The sequence below is a fragment of the Saimiri boliviensis genome, chromosome 1 (assembly GCF_048565385.1).
Source record: "Saimiri boliviensis isolate mSaiBol1 chromosome 1, mSaiBol1.pri, whole genome shotgun sequence".
In the NCBI taxonomy this organism is placed as follows: Eukaryota; Metazoa; Chordata; class Mammalia; order Primates; family Cebidae; genus Saimiri; species Saimiri boliviensis.
This window is the reverse complement of record NC_133449.1, coordinates 214,786,822-214,801,885: the sequence shown is the minus strand read 5'-3', so window position 1 is coordinate 214,801,885 and position 15,064 is coordinate 214,786,822. Positions and strand designations below refer to the sequence as shown.

General features: G+C 34.7%; 1 protein-coding gene across 9 annotated transcripts in view; it reads left to right on the top strand.

Annotated features, from left to right (window-relative positions):
* The window catches only part of SLF1 (SMC5-SMC6 complex localization factor 1), a 114,301-nt gene that overhangs the window by 6,317 nt on the left and 92,920 nt on the right, over positions 1-15,064 (top strand). For 8 of the 9 annotated variants that reach the window (XR_012513103.1, XR_012513102.1, XR_012513101.1 and 5 more), the window contains exons 2-4: positions 3,994-4,107; positions 4,261-4,336; positions 5,666-5,906. Coding sequence is in view for 3 of the 9 variants with exons in the window: in XM_074383484.1 (XP_074239585.1) it covers positions 3,994-4,107; positions 4,261-4,336; positions 5,666-5,906 (431 nt within the window). In the remaining 6 variants the exon portion in view is untranslated. Of the gene's footprint in view, positions 1-3,993; positions 4,108-4,260; positions 4,337-5,665; positions 5,907-7,755; positions 7,814-15,064 lie in introns of those variants that run through there. The other variant, XM_074383487.1, reaches the window with a different exon arrangement.

Below are 15,064 nucleotides of genomic sequence, written 5' to 3'. Positions count from 1 at the left end.
ATGAATGCTCCAAGGAGCACCACCCCACTCCCCTGCCCTGCCATGAGTTCTAGAGAGATCTATAATTTTTCTGTATATAACCACCTGTACAATTTACTTTCTTACTTGTGCTGAAAGACTTATAGAAGTTAGCTCTTGATCCTCCATACCCCAGACATATCACCTACACTAAACTTGACTGTACTTTAAAGGAATTTTAATTGTCTGGGTTATTGATATGTATTAAGTCAATTGTAGTGCTCTTTTTGGCTTCATTGGCATGTCAGGTTATTGTGTTGTTAATCCTACAGGGTCAGAAAGAACCATCAAACCATGAATTTTGTAAATAAATCTTATCAGTATATCTATACATGTTTATGTCTATACCTACATATGTAGTTGTGTAACTGCATGAATTAGGTCTGTGATCCAGGTCATTCACTTGTCATATCGTGTGCTGTTAAAAAAAAAAAAAAAAAAAAAAAGCATTGCTAAATGTATTATAAACTTTGTTGTTTGAAGTAGATAATTTTATTGTAGAAAACTGTTTTAAAACTGTGCTAGTTATTTTGGGCCATCTCTGGGATTTGTGATGAAAATTTAGCTAGTAGTTCAGTTTTTCTGATAAACTTGTGACTAGAATGTTCTGTATTCTGATTTGTTTTTAAACATATCCATATTTTATGGATAATGTCTGAATCAGGACATTCTGTTTTTTCATCTTGGTTTCCTACTTCCCTTTCCATCGTATATTTAATTTCAGTTTCGTATTTAATCATTTTCAAAGGAAAGAAATTGCTTTAAAAGGAGTTCCTGATTTCTGCTATGATACAGTTAGTCCTGTGTTCATTTTACTATGGGCTCTTGCTTTGACAGAAAATGCTGTTAAATACACAAAGTGGGTTATTTCCATCATATTTATTTTATTAAAAAGACAATGTGGTTTAAGATGAAAACTTTGCTTTACACACTAACTCCAGTAAATCCTAATAATTTATACATGAAACCAAAATATGTTAGAAGGTTGCCTTGTTAATAATATTCAGATTTTAAAGTAGCTATTATTAACATGATCTGGAAACAGCAACATAGTGTACTATGTTTCCTTTATTTTTGTGTAACTTACTTAATTTGAGGAAGCAAAATAATACAATTTAAAGGATAAGCTTTAAATAAAGGTTTTTGGGGTAACAGTATTATAACAATTTTCATTTTTCATTACTTTTTGTGTATTTCGATTATTTAACATTTGTTTTTATATGTCAATTTTTAGAATACTCAGGGAGGATTTTAGATTTTTTTTAAAGCCACTCAAACTTCTTTGGCAATATTCCTGAAATAGCCATTAAATAGCTCTTGAAGCTCTAAAATACATTAAAAATATACAAATAGTAGAAAAAGCCTATGTGTTTAAAACACTTGTATTCCTCTGATAACAGAGGTTTTTGATTAAACCAGTTTGATAAAAACAAGTATTGAATACTGAGATGATATTCACAGATGTATTTAATTTCACTTGTCCAGTATTTCTGAAAAGACCTATTGTTTTCTTTTTCTTTCTTTCTTTCTTTTTTTGAGACAGAATCTTGCTCTGTTACACAGGCTGGAGTGCATGGAGTGCAATGGTGTGGTCTCAGCTCATTTCAACCTCTGCTTCCCAGGTTCAATCGATTCTCCTGCCTCAGCCTCACAAGTAGCTGGGATTACAGGCACCCACCACCACACCTGGCTGATTTTTGTATTTTTAGTAGAGGGATTTCACCGTGTTGGTCAGGCTGCTCTCAAACTCCTGACCTTGTTATCCACCCACTTTGGTCTCCCAAAGTTTTCGAATTACAGGCATGAGCCACAGCACCCTGCCAAGACCTATCATTTTCTAAAGGAAATTTGGTTAAAGGATTTAAAAAAATTATTACCTAGAAGTAATGAAAGCATTTCTCCCTAGTTATGGACGTATGTTTTATAATCCAAATACAGCTTTTCTGTGTGTGTTCATATGTGTTCTGCATCAGACTAAATTATTATTTCTAGCAGCAGAGCGTATTCTTTTAGTTTTTATGTATTGCTTGTCTATATTGTTAATGGATATTAACACTCAAGAGCTATGTTATTTAACCCATATGAATGGTTTTTAAAAATTGCATGATTAATACAGTAAAGAGTTCCTTATACAAGAAGCTTGATTAATATCCTGATGATAGTGTTTCATATGTATGATTAATTTTTCTTAAGAATCCCTATTAGGTGCACTTAAAATTTTTATACTGACTACACCAAATCTTTGTAACTTTTTTTAAAAAGCCTTTATTTCATTGAAGACCCTTATCTTTAAGGCACTTTCTTATGTTCTGTATCTGAGTTTTAGAGGGTTAAAATACATCATATCCCTTTGTTTCTTTTGCAGCCAGCTGGGAAATGTGAAAGTTAGATAAATTGAGTTCGAATTATCAGCTTTTTTATTGAATAAACGTTGTTTTGAAGGAAGTGATTGTTTTTGTTTTGTTGTTTTTCCTGCATCATCCTTCTGCAAGAAGGCGATGGTTTTGATATGGAACCACAGTGTGCTTCTTAGTATATAACTTCTGAATTGACTTATCCACACAGGCAGTACAGGACTGCTGCTGGCAGCTCCTTAAGATGTGTCAGAAAGCATTTATATGGACTGTCTTTGCAGATATGCAGATAGGCTGAGCAAAGCATATCCATTTAGTTGTCTCAAGGAGCTTCTCCAACAAATTGGGGAGTGATGAAGTGTAGAGAAAAACCAAAAGTGAAGTTACCCTAGCTGGACTTCCTCCTTTTCGAAACTCTAAGCAAGGAAATAAAAGTCCACTTTTGAGTGATGCTTTATATTGTTTATAGTGAGACTTTCTTTCCATTTTAACTCTTGAATTTCAACCTTTAAATAAGAGAGAGAGAGAGAGAGAGTGTGTGTGTGTGTGTGTGTATGTATGTATGTATGTTTTGTCAAAAGAGAACATTTCTCACTTCATCAGTTGTGTGCTGTTAGTTTTGGTTTCAAACTGTTAGAGTTTTTGAAGTTTACTTGCAATTGTGTTGAAAGAAGTTATTGTTAGTTTGGTTGTTGAAAACAGCCACTGTTCTTACTCTAGCTATGGCATTACTTAACTATTAATCCGCAGCTATGGTGACAAAATTGTTAGAGAAATGAAAAACTGCCCTGATTTCTCTAGTCCCTGCTTTCCTTGTCTGTGAAAAGAATGAGATTTTCTCTAAGACGCTCTCTAGTTTTCCAGTTCAACCTCGTGTAAACAAACAAAATTGTATTCTGATGAGAAATTCAGTGAGTTATGTACTCCCTAAACACAAATTACTTTTTGTGAACTATGTTAAAACATAGATTAAGGTCCCTATGAAAATAAATGTAGATTTGAAATAAAAAACATGATTTTCAGTCTACCTTGTAAATGGTGAAATTAACATATATATAGCAAAGTTAAGAAATGTGGATTGCAAATAGGATCCAGGATCATTATGTGTACCTATTTTACTAAATTATTGGATATAAATATTGTGGGACCATGAGTTCTGTTAACTTCTCCAGATATTCTTTAATTAATTTGTCCACATGTAAAATCTGATTGTTTCCTTGTCTGTAAGTTTCAAAAGCTCTTAGCAAACAACAATACTGTTTAAATGAAGCTGGTATAACATTATGCCAATATTTGTATAACATTCTGTCATTTTCTGAAGAAGTATATTTATTCATCAGTGTGTTTTACTGTCAAATAATGTACTAAGTCAGACTTTCAATGTTCAGAGAAAAAAAAAAAAACCTCAATTTTTTAAGGCTACATTTTGAGAAGATAACTTTTAGGACTAATTTCTATTGTATATAAGTAATTTTACTGTTGTTTTAACAGTTATGCCTAATATTTTAAATTCATTATGTGTTTAATAGTTTAGTACTCACAGTTAAGAAAAAATAATACTGTTAACCCTGTGAATAATATCTTTAATGTATGTTATCTTCTGTATTTTTATATTTGTTAGATGGGAGATGGTGCCCCAAAGCATATCATACAAATGACAGGATTTAAGATGGAAGAAAAGGAAGCTCTAGTCAAATTACTTTTAAAACTAGATTGTACCTTTATTAAGAGTGAGGTAAGAAACTTATCAAAATGTTCAAGGTATAGTTGAAAAATAACTGGAATTAAAATACTGGCCAGCCTTCTTGATACTGCAAGAATAAAAAGAATGTGTTATAAAGGAAATCTTTCTTTTGTAACATTTCTTGATATGAATTTTTCCCTCCAGAAATACAAAAATTGTACACATCTTATAGCCGAACGCCTATGTAAGAGTGAAAAATTTTTAGCAGCTTGTGCAGCAGGTACGTTAACTGTCTTCCCTCAACTTTTGAAAACAATCTTCGTGTTAAAGAAAGTATTTTAGTCTCTGGAGAGATAGCATATTTATATATCAAACAAAATGTGTTTTTCTGATATTTTTTGAAAATATTTAACATATTTTTGGCTTACTTTTCTGAGTAAAATTTTGTAACACATGAACAACGTATTAAATAGGCAGAAATACTTACCTCACCAAGGATTTAGTGTATTTTGTTTAAAACCAAAAAAAAAAAAAAAAAAAAATTAACAGAAAGATTGGCACAAACTGTCAAAACTTAAGCTTTTGTTAAAGTCTCAGCTGTTTTCAGTCAAGTTTTCTTTGATCTGTCATTGGATATAGTCAGTGCTTTTGTTCTCTCTCTGCTGCTTCTCCTCCTATTCATACAGTGAAGCAATGGTTATGCTATTTTATTTTTGTAAGATATTAAATACTATAGACCCAAATTAAGACTTAGTCTTCTCCTCTATCGTTTTGTCACCATTGCCAGTTTTATAAATTTCTCTTCTGTGATTGATCTGACATATCATTAGTCTGATTGCAAAAAAAAAGAAAGAAAAAAAGGTGTATGTAACTTGGGTGAATTTATTCCCTTTTAATTTAACTTAGAAGAAAAACACTTGCATTTATGAAAATATACATTGTACATGGTGTTCAAAAAGATCATTGATGACCAGATAAAGAAACTGTTGGCCGGCTGTGGAGGCTCATGCCTGTAATCCCAGCATTTTGGGAGGCCAAGTCTAGAAGTTTAAGAACAGCCTGGGCAGCATAGTGAGACCTCATCTTGAAAGAAAGAGAGACAGAGAGGGAGGGAGGCAGGGAGGAAGGAAGGAAAAGGAAGGAAAGAAGGAAGGGAGGAAGGAAAGAAGGAAGGCAGGGAAAGAAGGAAGGAAGAAAGAAAAAGGAGAGAGAGAGGAAAAGAAAACATAAATCTAACCCAAAATAGTGAATAATGATGGTAACAATAGTTCAAGTAATACCACATTTTATTTTGGATTTTAAAGCTTTGGATTTGTGTTTAGAATTATAATTTAGAGTTATATTTAAATGAAACCATAATTATAACTAGGTTATAACTATGGAATTATATTTAGAAGTGTAATTATCAGGGAAAAGATTACATACAATGTTCAGTGATGTTGTAAGCCTCTCACTATCAAAATTTCACCAAATGCATAGTTCAAAGATAATGTTGGCAGTATAGCTTAAGAGTCTTATCTTGAAAAAAAGTTGACTTATTTTATATTTGATCCTTATTGTTTATCAGAACCAAAATTCCTTTGTGACTGACAGCTCATTTGCTTTCTAGGAAAGTGGATACTAACTAAAGACTATATAATTCATAGTGCCAAAAGTGGCAGATGGCTTGATGAAACAACTTATGAATGGGGATATAAAATTGAAAAAGATTCTGATTATTCACCTCAAATGCAATCTGCACCTAAAAGATGGCGTGAAGAACTGAAACGCACTGGTGCTCCAGGAGCCTTCCACAGATGGAAAGTTGTCCTCCTTGTTAGAACTGATAAGCGAAGTGATTCTCTTATAAGGTAGGATGTGATTACATAAAAGCTAAAATAACTAATCAGAAAATAATTTTGATTTGCATGAGTAGTTTCTGTATGTTTTTGCAATTATTAATTTAGCCCAAGTGAGTCATGGTGATTTACTCCAATCTCCTAGGTAAGCTGTTATGCTCATTTAAAGTTATGTGTCTTTAATAGAGCAAAATCTACTTTACAATATTGTTTTAGATTATTCTAGATATCTCTATTTTACTTTCCATATTATTCCTTTTGGCCAACTCAAGCAAAACAAAAAGGAAAACTAATGTAAGATTAGTTTTTAAGCACTTTTAGTTTTTTGCTGTTACTACAAAAGCATCATTCTGGGTTTATGGAGTGGTATCTTCATTATTCATACTGTTTTCACCATAATTTTATTTCATTTTGCCCTTGCTATATCTTTTAAAGCTTTTTTATTGGGTAAACTATTCTAAGACTGCTGTTACTTTTCTTATGGCAGGGGAATCTTGTGATCTTGCTAAATTCACTAGTTCTAGTATCTTGGTTAAAATTTTTAGTATGCAGCCATGTCTTTGGAAATAAAGACAATTTCTCTTTCTTCACAATTTTATGCCTCATTTCTTTTTTTGGCTTACTGCAATTGCTAGTACATTTAGTAAATGCTAAAGAGAATTGATGAGAGTCCCCATCTTTGCCTTGTTAGCAATCATGGGGGAAAAGAAATTTTTCACCATTAAATATGACATTAAGTTTAGGTCATTTATCAGGTTTAGGATACAAAAATCATTAACAAAATACTTGCAAATAGAATCGGCAAAATATTAATGGATAATATGCCATGATGTATGGTTTATCTTGAGAATACAAGTTTGGTTTAACATTTAAGAATCAATCAAATATAATTCACCATATTAACCAAGATACTAGAACTGGTGAATTTAGCAGGATCAAAAGACAATAGATCACTGTGTAAAACTTAATTGCATTCTCATATACTAGTGAAGAACAGTTGGAAGTTGAAATACTCATTTTGGTTTTGTTAATTTTCTCTATTGTTTGTTATTTCATTGATTTCTGTCCTTGGTTTTGTTATTTCTAGCCTTCTTACTTTAGGCTTAATTTGCTTTGGTTGATTTTTTGTTTGTTTGTTTTTGAGGTAAAAACTTGGATCACCTTTCTATTTTTCTATTAATTGCCCCCAGCATTGCTTTATTTACATCCCACAAATTCGAATTACTTTTTTTTTTTTTTTTTTTTGAGATGGAGTTTCGCTCTTGTTACCCAGGCTGGAGTGCAATGGCACGATCTCGGCTCACCGCAACCTTCGCCTCCTGCGTTCAGGCAATTCTCCTACCTCAGCCTCCTGAGTAGCTGGGATTACAGGCACGCGCCACCACACCCAGCTAATGTTTTGTATTTTTAGTAGAGGCGGGGTTTCACCATGTTTACCAGGATGGCCTCCATCCCTTGACCTCGTGATCCACCCACCTCGGCCTCCAAAGTGCTGGGATTACAGGCTTGAGCCACTGCGCCCGGCCAGTGGTTGCTTTTTTATTAAGTTCAAAGTATTTTCCATTTTCTTTTTCATTTCTTCTTTGACCCATTGATTATTTACAAGTTTATTATTCCCAATTACTGATAGAATAACTTAATTTTCTAACTGTAATTTTGAATTAATCATTACTTCTATTAGTTCTATCAGCTTTTGCTTTATTTATATTTAAGTCCTCTTATCAGTTGCATATGTATTTTGTCAATGGCTCTGATTTTGTAATTTTAATTTATTTTTTGTATTATCTCAAATAGTTGTTATTATATACTTTGACCAACATTTCCCATTCTCTCCCACCCCCCACAGCCTTTGGTAGCCACCATTATGCACTCTGCACCTATGTGTTCAACTTTACTATATTTGTTTTAGACTTTCACATGTAAGTTAAACATAGTATTTGTCTTTCTGCACTGGGATTGTTCATTTAGCCTAATGTACTCCAGTTCATCCATGTTGTTGGAAGTGACATAATTTCTCTCTTTCTGAAGTCTATATAGTAGTATTCTTTTGTGAATATATTTTTCTATTAATTGATTTACACTTTAGATTGTAATTTACACTTTAGGACTGTCATGAATAACGCTGCAGTAAAAAAGGGAGAGCAGATAGCTCTTTAGCATACTGGGTTCAAATCCTTTCAGTATATACACAGATGTAGGCTTGCTGCATTATGTGATAACTGTTTTTAGTTTTTTGAGGAGCATTTATGCTATTTTTCATAATGGCTGTATTAATTTACATTCCCAACAAATAGGGAATGCCAGGGCTCCCTTTTGTCCATATCTTTACTGATAATCATCTTTTTGATGATAACCATTCTGACAGAAGTGAGAGTTAATTTTCACTTTCTTAATGATTAGTGGTATTGAGCATTTAAAAATTTATGTTTGCTATTTATCTTTTTATGAGAAGAGTCTATTCAGATCCTTTGCCCATTTTTGATAAAGTTGTTTTCTTGCTATTGAGTCCCTTGTATTTGGATATTAACCCTTTTTTACATATATGGCTTGAAAATATTATCTCCCATTCCATAGGTTGGCTCTTCACTCTGTTAAATGTTTCCTTTGCTGTGCAAAAGCTTTTTAGTTGAATGTAACCTCCCTTTTCTATTTTCATTTTTGTTGGCTGAGCTATTGGAGCCAAATCAAAAAAAAACATTGCCCAGAACAGTGTCCTGTAGTTTATCCCTTGTGTTTTCTTCTAACAGTTTTGCAGTTTCAAGCATTGTTTACAGTTCCTCAGTTTAAATTATGTTTTGTCTTGTAAGAGTGTAGCTAGTCCTGCTCTCTTGATTTTCGTTTACATGGTGTATCCTTTTCCATCCCTTCATTTTCACTCTATGTGTGTTCTTAGAGGTGAGGTTAGTCTCCTATAGGCAGCTCATAGTTGGCTCTTGTTTCTTTTTTTCCAATCTATTCGACCACTATATGTCTTTGTTTGGAGAATTTAATACATTTAAGTCTGGAGGAATTATCGGTGAGTAAGGACTTAGAACTGTGATTTTGTAGCTTGTTTCCTGGTTGATTTGTATATGCTGTGTTTCTTTCTTCCTATGTTGCTGTCTTCCATTGTGTTTGATGGTTTTCTGCAGTGGTTTGCTTTGATTCCCTTTTACTTATGTTTTGTGTATCTGGTAGAGATGTTCCTTTGTGGGTATCATGTACTTATGTAAAATTTTTTATTCTTATAACAGACTATGTCAAGCTGATAACTTTGATCACGTGTATCAACTCTACACATTTACTCTCTTCCATTTTATGTTTTGATGTCAAAATTTATATTATTTTAAAATTTGTATCCCCTGACAATTGTTACGGTTTTTGATAGATATGTCTGTTAATCACTGCACTAGAAATACAATTGCTTCACACACCACAATTTTAGTTCAGAGTATTCTGAATATGATTCTGCCTTACTTGGATTGTTAAGTTTGCACTTTGGTATGTTTTATGATATTGATTAGTGGCCTTTTGATATAGCTTAAAGAATTTTCTTTAATAATTCCTATCAGGCCAGCCTGATAGGAATTATTAACTGCTTTAGTTTTTGTTTGGGAAATTTTTAATTTCTCCCTTGTTTCCAAAGAGCAGTTTAGCCAGGTAAGCTGTATTGGCAGTGTTTTTTTTTCCTTTATCACTTTGAGTATATCATAGCACTCTTTCCTGACTCAGAGTGTTTCTGCTGACAAATCTGCTGGTTCAGACTCATATGCGATATGTTTCTTATCTCTTGCTGCTTTCAGAATTTTTGTCTTTGATTTTTGATCATTTGGTTATTATGTACCTTGGTGGTCTCTTCTTTAGGTTAAATTTGATTAGAAACCACTATGCTTCTTGTCCCTGGATGTGGCCATTTTTTCCCAGATTTCAGATGTTTTCAGCCATTATTTCCTTAAATATGCCTTCTGGTCCCTTTCCTTTCTATTCTGCTGAACTATTTTAATGCGGTCATTAGGTCTCATAATCCCCATAGGTTTTCGTCATTCTTTTGGGTTCTTTTGCTTCTCTGACTGGAAAATTTCAAATGTTGTGTCTTTGAACTCACTGATTCTTTCCTCTGTTTGAATAAGCCTACTGTTGTTGAAGCCTTCTATTGCTTTTTTCACTTTAGTGATTATATTCTTCATCTCCAGAATTAATATTTCATTTTTGTTTATTGTTTTTATTTCTTTGTCACTTCGTTTTGTTCATGTATTGTTTTCCATATTTCATTTACTTTTTTAATCTGTATGTATCTTGTATTTTATTGTACTTTTGTTTGGCTAGGTTTTTTTTGTTTGTTTTTTTTGAGATGGAAACTTGCTCTGTCACCCATGCTGGAGTGTAGTTGCACAGTCTTGACTCATTGCAACCTTTTCCTCCTGGGTTCAAATGAATCCCCTGCCCCAGCCTTCCAAGTAGCTGGGATTACAGGCACCTGCCACTATGCCTAGCTAATTTTTTTGTATTTTTAGTGAAGATGGGGTTTTGCCATGTTGGTCAAGTTGGTCTTGAACTGCTGACCTCAAGTGATCCACCTACCTCAGCGTCCCAAAGTGTTGGTATTACAGGCATGGGCCACCATGCCTGTCCTGAACTTCTTTAAAGGAATTATTCTTTGACTATCATTCCATAGACCTGTAGCTCTCCATTACTTTAGAATTCATTGTTAGAGCTTTGTTAATTTCTTTGGAAGTGTCCTGATTCTTTGTAATAATTGAGTTTTTGCATTGGTCTCTTCATTTTTGGAGACAGCCACCTCTTCCAACTTCTACAGGTGTTTCCTTGACAGGGATAGAATTTCACTGCTTGTGGTTCTGTATGGGCTGGTAATGTCTCCAAACAGGTAGAGCTTGCTTTCTGGTACTCTAGAGGACTGGGCTGCTATCTTTCCTGTGATTTTGGAGAAGGGATTGTGCTGGCTGGGCTCTGCTGTTAGACAGGACCACTGTCTGAGCTCTGCAATCAGGCAGAGCTGCTGTCTAGCTAGGCACTGCAATTGGCTCCAGTTGGGCCAGACTTAGGGTGTATTCCCTGGCTAGATCTTACCAGTATTTGAGATCTGCAGTTTAACAAGGTTATGATTTGGACCCCAAGATTAAGTAGAATTGCTGCTTAAGATGGATGTGACCTAACTGCTGTGCTTAGTACAAATTATAGCTGCAGTTTGTCTTGCAGTTTTGGTGGGGCTTTGTGGTAGGCTTTGAAGCTGAGCTGAGTTCAAAAGTTCTGAGTGTGGCAGAACTAACCTCTGCAGTTCACTGAAATATACTGTGGTTGGTATCTCCCTCCCTCAGTGGAGTCTTTGGATGTGTGTTAAGGCTGTACTAAATGCTATTTCAACACCTACATGTGGCAGAACCAGCCCCCACTCTGCTGAAATGCAGTATGGGGTCCTTTCCCTTCCTGAGTGGAATCTTGGCATTACTGTTGTGGCTGCACAAAGTGCTGTTTAAATTCCCAGTTATGGCAGAACTAGCACCTGGTTTTTTATATTGTCAATGTGGTACGTGTCTCACTTCCCGGGTGAGGCCATGGGGTAGGCTTTGAGGCTCAGCCTGGAGGCTGCCCATCTAGGGATTTGCACCAGGTAGAACATCACAGTAGCTTTGCAGGTGCTATGTTGTTGACTGATACCTCTGATTTGGTGCCATTGATGGCAGGTATGTTGTGCTACCACCAAGATTTCTGCACTGATTTTTGTGAGCTCTACCTCCTTGCTTTATTTCCATCTGACTCCAGGTCGTTTAGCTGTGCCGTTACCTCCTATCCTCCTTTTAAGGTGACACCTGAGTGGACTTCCTGAGATACATCTCAGAATTACATAAAAGTTCAATGCCTGCCTCCAGTTCTCTTTGCTCACTGTATTAACCATGTAGGCTGAATAGGAGGAAGTATTGGTCTTGCTGTAATAACAGTAGCAGAGGCAAAAGAGGTAGAAGGGGAGGCAGAAGAGGCAGACACGTTGGTGTGTAACTTTTGCGGACCTACGGTGTTCATGGGTCAACTGTATTTCCATTTGTTCTTCCTATCCTTTTTTCTATTATTGAACTCTCTCTATATATTATAAACTTCCAAATACATTGGTAATATTTTACTTTTGCTAGTCACTTACTTCTAAGAGGATTAAAAGTAATGAAATATATCTTCAATATTTGACTTCATTTGTCCCATTTTCTTTTTCTTTGTGTAGTTCTAGGTTTCTTTATGTAGTTTCTTTGTGTAGATCCAGATTTTCCTCTGGCATCACACTTTTTTTTGCCTAAAGAACTCCTTTTAACAGTTCTTATCATGTTAAGTGTACTGGTAATGATTTATCTCATTTTTTATTTGTCTGAGAGGTGTTTATTTTTGGAAGATATTTTCACTGCATATGGAATTACGGGTCAACAGTTTTTTCACTTTAGTAATTAAAGATTGTGTGCCACTTTCTTCTTGCTTACATAGTTCTGATGAGAAGTCAGCTGTCATTCTTCTCTTCCCTTTTTATCATTTCGTCTTCCCTGATGTTCTTCACTATTTTCTCCTAACCATTGGTTTTTACTAGTTTGATTATGATGTGTACTAGTGTGTGTGTGTGTGTGTGTGTGTGTGTGTGTGTGTGTATTATTGATTTATTTTTCTTGAGGATCTCTGAGATTATATATGTGGAGTTTTTTTGGCTTTTATTAAATATGAATACTTTTCAGCCATCATCTTTTAAATATTTCATCCTTCATGTTGTTCTTCTGGTACTACATTGCATGCTTTTTAAACTATTTGATTCTTTTCAATAGCTATTGCATGCTCAGGGTTTTTTTTTTTTTTTTTTTTTAGATAATTTTTTAAATTTTAGTTAAGATAATTCTATTGACCTGTCTTAAAATTCAATGATTCCTTTTTTAGTTGTGTTTAGTCTGCAGATGAGCTTGTCAAAGAAATTCTTCTTTGATATAATGCCTCTTATTTCTACTATTTCCATTGAAGTCTCCAGTTAATTCCTCAATTCTTCAAGTATGTTGTCCACTTTTTCCATAAGTTTATTTAACACATCAGTCACAGTTATGTTAAAGTTTTCTGATAATTTCAACATGTGGGTCATATTTCAGTTTATATTGTTGATTCCTTTCTCTTGACAATGATTTGGTTTTCTTCTTGCCTATTTTGTATGTTTCATATTTTTTATTGCATGCAAGATATCACATGTACAAGAATTAGAAGCTGATATGAATAATATTTATATCCAAAAAGTAGGCCTACCTCTTCTGTAAGGCAGTTAGTATGGGTTATTGAATTAATCTTGTCAGTTGTTGAGCTGGTGCTATGGTGAATATCACCCCCAACCCCCAAAACTTATGTTGAAATTTAATTGCCATTGTGATGGTATTGGGAGGTGGGGCCTTTAAGAAGGAATTATTGTCATTATCGTGGGAATGGCTTGGTTATAAAAGTAAGCTCTTTCTCGTATGGTCTTTCTTGCTCTTCTGCTTATCTCCATGGAGTGATGTAGCAGGAAGGTCCTCATCAGATGCTCTTGGGATTCTGAAAGTCCAAGAATAAAAACTTTTCTTATAAATTGCCAAGTCTTCAGTATTCTGTTATAGCAGCAGAAAACTGACAAGACAGATGAATTTGAGTATTGTTAATTCTATAATCACCTTCAGTGCATCATTTCATCTTATAGCAGTGGCTCCAGTTTCTTTGTGCTTGTTATAGGGACTGGACTGGAATGCTGGAGGGTTTCTTATCACTATTCTTGCTCTGCCTTAGCTTTCAACAGTTACTGCACTACTGGGTCACCAAAGGGGTCTCTTCATACTCATCCTTTCTCTGTTGTTACTCAGCTTCAGGCCAGGGGTGTGGTTGGATATATTCTCAGTTTTGCTAGACAAGCTTCACCCTTAAACATTTTCTGTATTATTAGTCCCTGGGGTTGGGGCTTTCTCAGTGTTTATCAGCCTTCTATGGCAGCTAAATTCTGCCTTGTACATGTAGGCAGAGTCCTGAGCAATAAGAGTTTCCAGTCTCTCCCCCAGTATTAGATCTCTGCTGTGTATTGATACAAGATCTGGGACCTAAGTGGCATTCCTCCTGTTCCTTAAGGGAAGATGGTTTTTGCTTCTATCCCTCATACAGAAACTGGGCATTTTTCCCAGGCTGGGCAGCAAGAGGTTTTCCTAACCCTTCCCCAAGGACAGATAAGGTTTATTTCTACCCCTCCGTGAGAAGCAGTGCATCTTTTCCTGGGTCTGAGGGCAAAAGACTGTCTTATTCTTACCCAAATGACTTAAGGCTTTTGCTTTATATGAAAGAAGGAGAATCATATGGAGAAGTGGGCCTGGTTTTATATCTATCTGTTAATGGCAGCCAGTCCCCACTGGCCCACTTACGCTGTCAAAGAGAGCTCCCTGTATTTCCTCAATCTGCCCTCAGCCTTTTTCATGAGCATTTAATGGAGTCATGTGGCAAAGAGCTTGCTAATGAATACAAGCTTCCCTTTTGTGAGGGACTTCCAATTTTCTAGACTGTGGTGCTAGTTGTACTTGGCCCTTAAATTTTGTAAATTTTACTTAATTTTTACATGTTTTTATGTCAGCTATGTTGCTCCTTTGATCTGCCAAAAGTGAAATAGTTTGGGTGTCCAGTCTCTTCATAAAAGGGATTATCACTTGTCAGAAATCAGCTTACTTGGTTGACTTGTTACCTCAGTTCTCTGATGGACTCAATAAAAGTTACGATTTTGTAGATTATTTGACTTTTTCTTATTGTTACGTGATGGCCACATTCTCTTGTGGCTTTCTAAAGTCTAAACAGAAGCAGAACTTCATAAAACTTTTGTGATGTATGTCTCTGCTTGTGTGTATCTTTGTTGTCTAAATGTAAAATGTATTTTTTAATTTGTTTTTTCTAATTTTTTTGTTTCATAAAATGTATTTCTTAATATAGATCAAGGCTAATTTTTTTTTTTAAAGTAGTTCAAGGCAAAAAAATTTTTTGAGAGCTATCTTTTTAGGAGTGTTTGCAACTGGTTTCATATTTTGTGGTCCAGAATTACTTCCTTAGGAGTATGTTACCTTTGAAGATAGCTGCTTCCTTAGACTTCCTTCACTATCCTTTTGGTTTATTGACATGGCTTTTTCTTAGGGAATACTTTAATATTCTTAGTCCCTAAA